The sequence below is a fragment of the Bradysia coprophila genome, unplaced genomic scaffold (assembly GCF_014529535.1).
Source record: "Bradysia coprophila strain Holo2 unplaced genomic scaffold, BU_Bcop_v1 contig_232, whole genome shotgun sequence".
NCBI classification, from domain to species: Eukaryota; Metazoa; Arthropoda; class Insecta; order Diptera; family Sciaridae; genus Bradysia; species Bradysia coprophila.
The window spans coordinates 17,386,948-17,399,732 of NW_023503493.1; the positions used below are offsets into that span (position 1 = coordinate 17,386,948).

Below are 12,785 nucleotides of genomic sequence, written 5' to 3' on the forward strand. Positions count from 1 at the left end.
CTCATATGAAATATGCATTTACATTGCCTATTCACGTGAAGGACAATACGAGTGGGAATACCGCCCGAAAATATTGCATTTCCTACCGGAATTGACGATACATTGGGACTGAGTTCGCGAAACAATAATTCTGCTTATCAAATGTAGAAAATTGTCGGCGTTTGATAGTTTCATTTACTCAAGTGAAAATGCCATAATTTCAAGCCATGGGATTCTGCCGGAAAATGAATTAACTCGGTTGAATGTGTCACTCGCCCAAGGACTCTTTAACGCAATCAACCTCGGATCAATTGACCGTAATTTCTTCTATATTACTATTAGTAATAGATAAAGTTTGGGATGTGAACAACTTAAAAAAAGTGAAGAAAAAATCTTTTTTCAATGACTTTATTACAAAGTGATCTACTGATACATTTTTCTTATTGTGTGAGAAAGCGCTTATTTATCCAACTTATTTGACATACGATAACTTTATAATTATTCATTTCATAATATCAACATGAATTTGGAATGACTTCCATAAATCGGATTGCGCATCGTTTTTAATTTTTAAATTATTCCTTTCAAGATACTTGTTTGTCCTTTGCCACCGCTCACTAAATTCTTAACTATATCTCCAACGGATAGTAACACGTCGTTAGACAGTCCAAGAACACCTTTTACAACCGCATTCAAGGTCGCGGCTATGTCGACGAATACCTTTAGAAGACCTTTGATGCTATCAATGGATGATGTGACGACTCCAGAAACAGCTTGAACAACTTGCACGATTGCATATTCAAATGATAACGAGCAAAACTTAACGCTTTCTGATACGTAACATTTACGATCGTGGAGCACATCTAAGACACAACTATTGATTCCTGTGACAGAAAGACCCATATATAAATAGATCAAATGAAAAACTAAAATTGAATCATACACGTCCTGGGAAACTTCACGATCACATTTGTTCAATAGTGTGTCATCAATGAGAGCAATAATGTTCGTAAGTTTTTGGTATTTTTTCAGAACGCACTTGAAATCAACTCTTTTTTTGCAATTGAACAATCGGCAACTTTGTAGAAATTCTCTCATAAATTTGGAAAGTTCAGCACCGAAATCGCTAACAGCATTTGTGAATGAACATGTCAGTTCACCAATATGCTCCGACAATTTTTTAGCAACATCATTGAATTCTCTAACTTCTGTTGGAAAAACTTTCTCGAACTCGATCGCAATGTTCAAACTAGTACCGTTAAGTCGACTGTTTCTGCTAATCGATTCTAACATATTAGTAGAACTTGATTGTAATATTGTCGAGTTGGAATCGGTGAATTCAATTAATTTCGTTATAACTTGCGCAATTGAATCTAATGTGCTGTCAGCTACTTCGAAAGCTTTTCCGCGAAATGACTTAGACGCTGCTCTACATCCGTCGTAGAAATCTTGAACGCCTTTCCTCCAAGGGTCTTCTTCACATGAACACGCACAATGACGATAACTTAACCAAACTTTTTCCACACTGAAGCTAACAGTACCATCAAATTCTTTCTTTACCTCGTCGCCTAAAGTCTACAAAATTTTCCATATAAAAACAAATAATTTAAAAAAGGAAATAATTCCTAATACCTGGCATAACAAACCGAACACTAGAAACAACTTTAAAAGCTTCATTATTATTACACTTTCGAGCCGGTACTGTGTTTAACTGATTGAACGAACAAGAAATAATCTTTTGCTATTGAAAAATATGGAAGTTTTATATCCAAAATAAAGTTGAATAAACATCACAATCTAGCACGTGATAATCTACGCAATATAGTTATTTGCTCCAAAGTCGGGCTCCAACGGATCTTATGTAGTAAAATACCGAATCGAAAAATATAATCTACATTTCATTTTATTATTCGTTCGCATGGTTAGGGATCACCCTATTTTCCATTTCCAACTTTTGCAGATGTAAAACACATTTCTGCAACTGCGCTGCGAAAACTGAACTTTCTCATGCGTGATTTGGGTCTTTTTTTCTCTGTTTTATTTTTCATGTTTTAAGCACTTCTTTCGACACCCTCAGCATGTAAAATCCATTACATAACTCGGGATAAAAATGAAAAGTCTCGTTTTCGTGTGTTTATTGACCTCGGCTTCGCATCGGATCAACAAAACTCTACTTTTCATCTTTTTATCCCTAGTCATGTAAAATACTATTCATATATGCTTTTCGTCACTAGTGGTAAAATGGATTTACTTTTCACCACTCCTTTTAAACATCTGAACCATTAACCGTAAATAAAAATTCTGTCCTGACCAAATTTCGAACCACCGACACCAAAACCTAATGCTTATCGAGCAACAACTCTAACCATTCGGTTATTGAGATATACAATCGCAGTGAACCAATTTTTGAAGCGTACATAAATGCAGTCTACTTGATCGTTTATACAATATTTCGTTGATACAATATTAAGTATGTTAAAGGTATGTTTTGCATTTCAAAAGTTCATTTTTCGTAGCTTGTTGCAGAAAACGTTGTATGCAACACGTTGCGAAAGTGGTAGTTTTTATCACACGATCTGGTGTTCAAAACTACCACTTTTCGGAACAAGTTGCATAAATAACTATTTGTGTAGTCAAAAAAGAACATGTGATTATAATAGAAATCAATCATAAAAATCTAGTTGATTTGCGAGGGAAAATAAAAAAGTTCAATAACATTTTTGTTGTGCCTTTTAACAGACAATATTCACCATATTTCGATGTAGAATTTTCTAAGCATGAACATTGTAGAACATTTTGTTAGACTAAAATAATTTTTTCAAACCCAAAAATGTAAAAAATAGTTTTAAAAAAATCGTTGTATCAAATTAAATATTGAATTTGGAGACGTTTTTATCGAAAGTTCCTGAATGTAGGAAATTTAATTTTCTATTGTTTTGGTTAACAAAATCACGAAATATTTGATTCAATCTGACCAAAAAAGGTAAAAAACGGGATTACTGCACCACAAACTTCCGCCCCTCTTTTCTCGAAAACGACCAGGAATCCAACCTGGCACCCGAATTTTACATAATCAGGACATCAGACTATCAGAAACGGTTGAGGCATTCTGCGCACCCATGAACACAATTTGTTCTGTGGCCTCTAGACTCTAGACTATAAATGCGACGTTATTAACAAATGTGACAGCCAAACGTACCTCGATTTCGTACGACATTATGCCTAATGGCATGGATTCGTTGTTGATGTGATGAGTGCATTTAGCATTCTATGTTAACCAATTTAATGATGATCGGTTCATCTGTTTGGTTTAACAAATTCAACAAATGCAGACACATTGCACATCGTGTCTGTAGAAGAATCAAACTACTTATGCATGAGCATTTGACTTGTTTACAGGTCTGTTGTGTATGAGTTTACACATCGATCTGATGTGCTTTTTCTTTCGCAGTAGTGGCTATAGCTACAGTACTCGAACATGTGGAGTGTAAGTTTTTTAGTGATGAGGCGTTTTGAAGAATTTTATTTCTTCATTTAGCTAATGATTCACTGAAAAATAGCGTGTATAAAGTTATGACTACCTCTCGTAGTTTGGTCATTTCCTTGCCACTGTCGCCATGGCCTGATGAGGAATGGTATTTTTGAACTGCATATTAATGCAACATGTCGAAAGACATATTTAAGTTTCACACAGATCGAAACAGTGGCCAAACGTACCTCGAAACAAAGCTCGTAAAATTGGAGTGAATTGAAAATAATGGTGGTTATTTATGCAGCTTAGTGAAGAGCATTGTGTGCCTAAAAAAGTATTTAGCACCGAGTTTTTCACAATAAAGACACATTTTAATTTTCATAAGTCAACCTAATCGTAAAAAAGTTTAATTTTTTTGAAATCTGAAGCGACAATCGAAAGTTATTCTTAAACATAAATTTTAGAGAATCAAAAGGGAGTTTTTTTTTAAATAAAACTTTCGTTAGCTAGAAAACACTATTTCCCATCCTTATAGTCAGTTTATTTAGAAACCCACTTTCACAATGTTTATTTGAGCTTTAGATTCGGATACTGTTACTGTGCCCTTGACTACGTTTTTAACTATCTCTCCAACAGTTATTTCCACACCATCGAACAGTCCAAATAAGTCTTTCAAAGCCGTATTTAAGGTCATAGTTATGTTAACAAAAATTTTTATCAGATCTTTAATGGAATTGTTGTACGGAAAAGTGACTTCAGAAGTAGCTTGGGTGACAGATGCAAGTGCGTAGTCAAATGATAACGAGGCGCCTATGGTGCCTTTCGATATAAGACAGCTTTGGCCGTAGAGCACATCTATAGAACAACTGTTGATACCTGGGACCGTAATGAACAAATATGAAAAGATCAAATGCAAAACTAAAACCGACTCATACACTTCCAGAGTAACTTCATTTTCACATTCGTTGAGCAATGTTGCGCCAATCAGTGCCAAGGTGTTCATAAGTTTTTGGTTTTGTTTGAGAACAGGCTTGTTGTTAACTCTCTTTTTGCATTTAAATAATCGGCAACTTTCGAGAAAGTCTCTCATATACTGGAATAATACGGTACCTAGATCGGTAACTGCGTTTGTGAAAGCACATGCAACATCGCCAATGTGCTCCGATAACTTCTGAGCGACCTCATTGACTTCTTCGAATATCGCGAGCACAACTTTTTCGAACTCAAAAATGATATTCATGCTGGACCGATTAAGATTTCTACTTCTGCTCATCGACTTTAAAATTGCTGTAGAGCTCGACGCTACTATTGTTGAGTTCACATTGGCGAAATAAATTAATTTCGTTATGCATCCCTGTAACGAATTCACTGCGGTGTCAGCTAGATCGTATGCTTTTCCACGGAATAACCAAGAAGCTGTTCTACATCCGTCGTAGTGGTCCTGAAGGCCTTCTTTCCATGTTACATCTTCTGGCGAACATGCACAGCTCTTAATTTTTTTTCGGTAGCTTTTAAACGTTTCTTCCACGCTGAAGCTAACACGATGTTTGTCGGTTTCGTTATTTTCACCGGTATCTGACCCAGCATCTATGGTCTACACAATTTTCATTAGAAAAAATTTATTCAAACGATATTGACGCTGTCATACCTTGTAAAGCAAACCGAACAAGAACAAAAATAAAAAGAAATTCATAATTGCAACACTTTCGAAACAGCAGTTAGACTCAATTGTTGTTCGATAAAAAAATCGATTTTTATAAGAAACTTTCAAGGGAAGGGGGAAACGTACTGCTAAAGACGGTGTTCGATTTTATCTTTTCAATTTTTGAGATCGCATTTCCCATTAGTATTTTTAAAAACTTGCTTATAGTATATTACACATCGTTGTTATTTCCACTACTCAAACTGTCAATGTCGCAAAAATTGCGTCATCTACTATTTCTCGCGAAACTGAGTTAAAATGAAATTTAACGCTTACGTAATCAGGTAATAAACCACTTTCATGGACTATTGCTAGTAATATTTTAAGGTTCGATAAAGAGAAATTCTAGCAGCTAATTGTTACCTTCTCACACAGCCCCTGTTTGTCTGAACTAAAAACTGTAACATTTCACTAAGGCTGTACCTGAGTCAACATTGGAAAGTGGAACGTTTATATTAAAACAAAACATTTAAAAAGGCGTATGTTGCAATGTTAATTTAAGATAACGAATTCTAGGACATTCGGTGTTTGACATAAATGAAAACCGTTTATTGAAGTAGAAACGTTTATTGTGAAGTTTATTTAAAGACTTACAAAATGGGAACAATATTAACTCTAACTCTTATCACTGCGTTCACTATCGTTCACTAAAATTCCTCAGGTCAAGTTCGTAGGTGGTCGATGTTGTACAAATGATCTGGAAGTAATTCCCAAAAGCATTTTTGTCTGGCTTTCGAATTTGACGATATCTCGAGAAATCCGGAACCAATTTTGGAAGTTTTGGTTTTATTCGACGAGAAATAACGGTTTTGTGTTATTTAATTTCGTATACGGTCAATGTTGTATTCGACGAGGAAAAACGTTTTTGGGTTCAAGTTCGTAGCTTAGTACTCATGAACTTGAAGTAATTCCCAAAAGCAATTTTATCTGGTTTTTGATTGCACGATAACTCGAAAAATCCTGAACTAGATATGGAAAATCTGAACGCCTTTCAAAAACTAATAAATTAATAAAATTGATGTCGTATAAAAATATTGTTCGGGCGAAACACATAACATCGGTGCTAAAGAGAGCATTATAAATGTAAGAGTGCACTAGTCTGTGCTAAAAGTCCATTGTAAAAGTAAACAGAAGCTCACAGAAGCTTATCACTGGTCGGTGCTACAGTTAGCATTGTACAAGTAGGAATTCCAATGTGTTTATCACTGGTCATTGCTAAAATCAGCATTATAAAAGTAAAAATCCCATGTGTTTATCACTGGTCATTGCTAACTTTCCTCATTTCAATAAAAAAAAATCAATTTACTTTAATTTCCCTTAATTTAAAAAGGCAGTCAAGGAACCCGACCCACAAACAGTGGGGCCTAGTACGTTGATGAAGTGCATTCCCCTTATACGAAGTATAATATAATCATCCAAAATTACAAAACTGTTCTTTAGCCTGGATATATTGATCAATCCAGGGATGGTGTACTCTAACATAGGCTTATGGCAATTATTCAGTAATTCTTAACAGAGCTGTTGCTCTTCCCTTTCCCAAGTTGTTATTCTCCAGTTACGCGACAGCCTGATAAGTGAAAATCGCAATCAGACTATCATTGATCTGTGTTGCTGCAGTACAGCAAGATATGCCCTTTCAACAGTAACAAATAGAACATTGCATTTAAATGTCTCAAAGACTTAAGGAACCATTTTTTTGTTCGCCGTGTACCTCTTTCTTTGGGGGTACTTTGGTTCTACTAAACTTACGAAACTTACTAAACAAGCAGCTTAAGACAACTTCTTTTGTCATCTTTATTCCAAAAATCACCTTCATAGAATTAAGCTGCTGTCATAGGTTTTATATTTATTATTTTGGCATTTCCTACAAGGAACTCCCTAGTTTTAATACATTCCTCACATGAGTAATAAAAAATTGCGTTAACATCAGCATTCGCTCTTCAATAACCCTAACTTTTGCATCTAATTTTTGAGGTAGACGATTATACTTCAAAATTTACAGTGCGCTTTCGACCTTTCTACCGTCGAAATGTAATTTTAAAAAAATTGAGATATTTTGGTCTTCGGGAGAGGTTTTTTTTCGATCCTGCACTGTTACCTAGGCCCACATAGTAAAATCAAATCGACACTACGTATATCTATCAGCATTGGGACTGGAGAATTAGCATAGTTGGAACGAACTGAACAATGAAATCATATTCCGCAAATCCTGCAGATGCATAAACATCCACTGGTTGCTATTTCAAATGTCTGGTGGTATGCTTCCATTTTTAAAATGAAAAACGCTAATTCCGCTAGGTATTATAAATGTTATATAAAATATATTTACTCAAGTGATCAACAATATTACGATTTAACAGGACGCAAAATGCTTGTTTAATTTGCTCTGTTAATTTACCGACGCTACACATTTTCATATACATGAATCATTTAAAATGGCATGAGTGTTCATATCTGAATTCTAAAACTCACAATAGGGAAAATGATAATCTGAGTTAATTTGTATTTTAATTATTTGCAGTTTGCAATGATAATAATAATAGGACACAAGACCAGTTATTATTCCACCGCATCCATACAGTATTGTTGATCATGTACATTGCTCCGCAAAGGGTTCATTACAGCAATTAAGGTTATCTTGAAAAGAAAACTAGGTCCCACCTGTTGGGTGGGTCAGATCCCTTGACTGTTTGTCTGAGCTTCTATTGGCAATGATTTATTGATTTATTTACTTGAAATGTAATTTTGTTGATGGTCACAAAAACGCATTTAGAAGAAGAACTACTAGAACGGTCTAATGAATCTCTCATTGATGATTTAATTCTGTTTAGTTTCACTGAAAATCTTCGAAACTTTGTATATAAAATGCCCCAGTAAAAAATGACGTATGTTTTCAATAAAATTTAAACTCGTGTGAATTGCGGCCCTCGCATCGCTCTGGCTGCAAACTTCACACTCGTTAATTTTTGTCCTATTTATTCGGTTTTGTTTACAAACACATAACAAGAAAAATACTACTGAAAAAGATACAAAAATTCTGTTAGCAACATCAGCTTGTTCGTTAGACCAACATATCTTAGAACATAACCTCAGGAATTAATTCCATTCTCCACCAAACATTGTTTTTAAATCGGTTGAGAATTACTCCAGTTGTCGTGTTAACAAAAAGCAGAAAAGGCTTCTTTCGAGAACTACTCTTAAATGGTTGAACCGATGCCACCCATGTTCGAACTTGACTTGGGGATTTCAATACTTCGTCGAATAAAAAAAAAGTTTTTGAAGATCGGTTGAACTTTGCTCCAGTTATCGTGCTAACAAAGAGCAGAAAAGCCTTTTTCGAGAACTACCACCAGATGGTTGAACCGGTACCACCCATTTTCGAACTTGACCTGAGGATTTCAATACTCCATCGATTAAATTTTTTTTTTTTGAAAATCGGTTGAGATTTACTCAAGTTATCGTGTTAACAAAGGGCACAAAATTTTAACATTTAACGTTTTTTCATCGCTCATAGTAATCATAGTGAACGTGTTACGTACGGTGTATTTTCTTTTGTAAAATCCATGACTTACAGTCAAGGGAATTACTATATCAAGAATACGGTGAAACACTGTCAACAGACACGCTTTGTTGATCTGGTTACATTAAATCGAACACTAGAACAGAAGTTCTGACGAAGGTTACGCTGACAATACAATGACTCAGCGTTCTTTTTTCAGTGGTAGAATGTAGGGTACGGGATTTCTCACATACATAACTCACATTAATAAGTTGTGACGCATCGACGTATCGACATTAATCGAAGCGATTTCTGTGTATCAGTTCTAGAAGGGAGAGTTTATTAGGGAATTAGTGAAAGTACGTCAGATGAGTAGATTCTTCTTTGAACAACCTAAATCGACATATAATCGAAATTAATTGAAAAGGATTCAATGGCCCTCCAAGATGCTATAAGTTCGATAAACTGTGATACTAATAAGGCTAGCATGCAGTTGGTGAGACTGTGCATGAAAAATGTCTAACATCAGGAATGAAAATATTTGACAGATGGCTCATACAATTTATGTCAAAATTTGTCAATCATTTTGCATTGGTCTTTTTTTCAAGGCTATTACACAGTTCGTGAAACCTTGCAAATTTAATGAAAAATAAAAGTTTAGCTCAAATTTACATCAAGCATTGTATTGATAGCAACGTGGATATCGAATTTGGAACAAGTCGGATTATAGACGTTGATAGGTGACCTCTTTATTTTTTCGGACTGTAGACCTAAGCAATAGTAATACACCCACTTTTTTGTAAGGACTACACGCCACACGCCATAACATTCACTATTTTAACGATGTAAATACACCCAATTAGACAATTTGAGTGTGTGTATAAGTATATCATATGTGGACGGCAGAAAACTTTTATTCGCCCCAAAAATATCGAGCATTTTATAATGCCATTCAATCTGTGTGCATTAATTTAAAATGTATGCTAAACAATTCGCTGAAGGCTGTACAGCGAAAAATAAATATGAATGTGATGTACACACGAAACTCAGTTCGCATACCGAAGAAAACTTATTTTGCTGTTATATGTGAACTTTAGCATTGTTTAAAATTAAATTAGGAAAGGCCAGAGATGCCATTTTATTGTGTAATGAAAAAAAGGATCAATACACGAAAGCACAGCTCCGAGAATGTTTCACCATTCTCTTACATTGAACAGTTCTTTATTTTGGTATTTCATCGTTTTTTGAGTGATAAAATTAATGGCTTTACGTGCTACATGAGTTTACAATTTTTACCAACAAAAAATCGTGTTGCTACCTAACTTCATTGTCGGCGGATACGTCAAATATTACCACTCGCAAGATCGCCTTCACCATAAAGTTTAATTCGAGAATTAAATAATGTCTCAACCGAAAATTTCGGACATGTATGTACAATTCGTACTGGTATTTACTGCCAGCGTTTAGTTCGCTCGTCATTTGTAAATTATTTTCATTTGACAAAAGCACTGCGATCATGAGTGATAGTAGTGACAGATGTCAGATAGAGTATTATTTTGAATGAAAACAACGCACTTCAAGCAAAAGTGATCATAGTTGCAAAGCTGCCAAATGGAAAACTATTTTGTATGAAATGTTTTTTACAGTGTTTTACAGTTGTGTGATACACTGTCAAGTTTCAGTACCCTATTTAGAGTACCAATCATGCTTGAAATGCGTTAATGAAAATGTTACGTAATTGTTTTTGTCAAAATTTGTTTGATACACAGAGAAAAAAGTCGGATTAAATATTTAATCTACGGAAAGATTACGAATATTTTAAATATTTTGAAAGATTTCGTTTCAATCTTTTTTCAAAGATTACAAAAATTAAATCTTTCGATAGATTGAGTTTCGGGTTAAAATGGCTAAAATTGATAGTAGCAATAATATTTTCCATACTATTCAATAGTTTTGCCAGGCTCACCTTCCATATCGTTGCTCATACAGATTTATGATAATAGTTAATTAAATAATTGGAAAAATGAAAAAAAAAATGTTGTCTTCGATTAGGATTTGAACTCGTTTACTATGATGGTTTGGTACAAAGGTTTCGTTCAGAAGATTATTTTTTAATCTTTGAAAGAGTAAAATCTCCGCAACAACGGTTCGAAAATAATCTTGCTAAGATTAAGAACCCAATAGCTCAGTGGTAAAGTACAGGACTGGAGATACGGAGATACCGACAGGGCCGGATTAGCATTTACAGCGCCCTGGGCAACGAGTCTTGCAGCGCCGCATGAAAAATTTATTAAAGAAATTGTTTCGGAAACAATGTTTCCTACATTGTCAACCAAATCAAATAAAATGTTTTCAACATTTCCTCAAGAATATTATTTTCTAAGTAATGTGTAGTTAGAAACGGCGAGTGAGGCGAGGTGGCAAGCTTATGATAACATATAACCATATATGAATGAGAGATATATGATATAACCAGAGTTTTCGTGATTAATTCGCAAAACTTTCCCACAAACAAAACTCAAGTAAAGTTATAAAAAGGTTTCGCTCGTATTTTTCGGGATTTTAAGTTTGAAGTTTGTAGAATGAATCCGAAACAATTTTTTCTTGAAATTCTTCTTGAAGAACAAATCAAATCATGAACGCGTTGTGAGGAAAAACCAAGAAAAAAACGTGAATTTTTGACACAATATTTGTGATACTGTTACAGTTTCATTATATTGCGAGATTTACTCTACTTGGTAAGGCAACGCACTGCTCCTAGCATGAACACTACTTTGACAAACGTCGAATTTGGAGGCTTTTGTGATGAGAGCTACCGCTTAAGATTGATTGTATTGTGTGTTTGAACTCACACAACTAAAACAAGTCACCTATCTTCACGAAAGAAACGCAGTGCCTACTGTGACTTCATCAGCCTCCAAATATTTCTTATGTTCATGCTAGGAGCAGTGCGTTGGGTAAGGTCATGATTCGGAAAAAACGACTTGCGTTGAAGCAATTTCAAGGATCTAGGACTCGGGATCCCAAAAGTATTGAAGTTTAGGGCACTCTAGAATGATCCTTTGTCTTCACTCTGAAAGTGTTAGATCTTGAAATTTAGGTAATTGGCCTTGGATTTCGACAAAAAAAATCGCGAATATATGCCATGAACAATTTTCAATGGGCGGAAACGGATTTGTTCTGCAGCTTTTCCAGCTGCTTTATTTGTTCCAAACTCCCGTTGTCCGGCGATCATGAGCAGGTTTCAGCTCATGAGGAATTTACAAAATTTTCGAAAATTCCTCATGAGCTAAAAGCTTTCCATCATCCGACTATCACCGGCGGCTGACGAAAATGAAGCAATGGAAAGGTTACTGAAAATTATTTATAGTGTCTTCAGCCAGAAGCCTCAAAGTTCAATTTTTATATAGCAGGACCATCATAAAAACGCTTTAAATAACCAAATACGAACAGCCTTGGGTTAGTCGATGTGCGTGTATTATTCAAAAATAACAAGTTAGATGTATATATGCATTTCTTGTAGCTCACATTTACCCCAAGAATGTAATGTGCAGACGCAAGCGAAGCGAGCGCGAATTTTTTTTAATCGACGTTGATTTGTGCATGACTTATGTTGAACGTGAAATGATTACACTGTCGAAAAAATTTAATTTCTCAGCGCCTCTATTTTCCCAGCGCCCTGGGCCGGGCCCACTTTGCCCATGGGTTAATCCGGCTCTGGATACCGAGGTGAACGAGTTCAAATCCTGATCATAGTAAGTAAAAAAAAAACATTTAATTTCAATCAAACAAATAAAATTTCCAATTTCAGAATAAATAAATCAAATAAGTCTGACTCCAATATTCAAATAAATTTTGGAAAAAAAATTTTAATTTCAAAATAAAAAAAATTGAAATCACTTGGAAGATTTCGATCTAATCCATCGACAGATTATTTTCGAAAGATTAAATGCAAGTAATCTTTGGAAAAATTAGATTTCAATCCAAAAATAAATTTGGTCCTATATGTAATCCGAAAAAGATTTAAATCTAATCCAGGATTTTTGTCTGTGTACTAATGCTTGAAGTGCGCTGATTTCTGACATTCGCTTTATCTTGTGTGACAGAATTTCCCCTTTGGGAAGCTCACTGTT

General features: G+C 34.9%; 3 protein-coding genes across 6 annotated transcripts in view; all 3 read right to left on the reverse strand.

Moving 5' to 3' along the window:
* Window positions 1-12,785, reverse strand: part of LOC119077076 (calcium/calmodulin-dependent 3',5'-cyclic nucleotide phosphodiesterase 1-like) — a 265,077-nt gene that overhangs the window by 125,771 nt on the left and 126,521 nt on the right. The window lies entirely within an intron of this gene.
* On the reverse strand, window positions 383-1,719 carry LOC119077083. The gene is made up of 2 exons (XM_037184244.1): window positions 1,612-1,719; window positions 383-1,554 (listed from the first exon to the last, which is right to left on the reverse strand). Exons 1-2 carry the CDS (start codon window positions 1,654-1,656, stop codon window positions 550-552), a joined length of 1,050 nt encoding a protein of 349 aa, XP_037040139.1. The 5' UTR covers window positions 1,657-1,719; the 3' UTR covers window positions 383-549.
* Window positions 2,843-5,166, reverse strand: LOC119077081. Its single transcript, XM_037184242.1, has 2 exons — window positions 5,100-5,166; window positions 2,843-5,045 (listed from the first exon to the last, which is right to left on the reverse strand). The coding sequence occupies exons 1-2, from the start codon at window positions 5,142-5,144 to the stop codon at window positions 3,996-3,998; spliced, it is 1,095 nt and encodes a 364-aa protein (XP_037040137.1). The 5' UTR covers window positions 5,145-5,166; the 3' UTR covers window positions 2,843-3,995.

Coding starts and splice junctions, on each gene's coding strand:
- LOC119077083 (XM_037184244.1), bottom strand. CDS start 1,656: ATGAAGCTTTTAAAGTTGTTTCTAGTGTTCGGTTTGTTATGCCAG. Junction 1,555..1,611: donor TGTTCGGTTTGTTATGCCAG/GTATTAGGAATT, acceptor AAAATTTTGTAG/ACTTTAGGCGACGAGGTAAA.
- LOC119077081 (XM_037184242.1), bottom strand. CDS start 5,144: ATGAATTTCTTTTTATTTTTGTTCTTGTTCGGTTTGCTTTACAAG. Junction 5,046..5,099: donor TGTTCGGTTTGCTTTACAAG/GTATGACAGCGT, acceptor AAAATTGTGTAG/ACCATAGATGCTGGGTCAGA.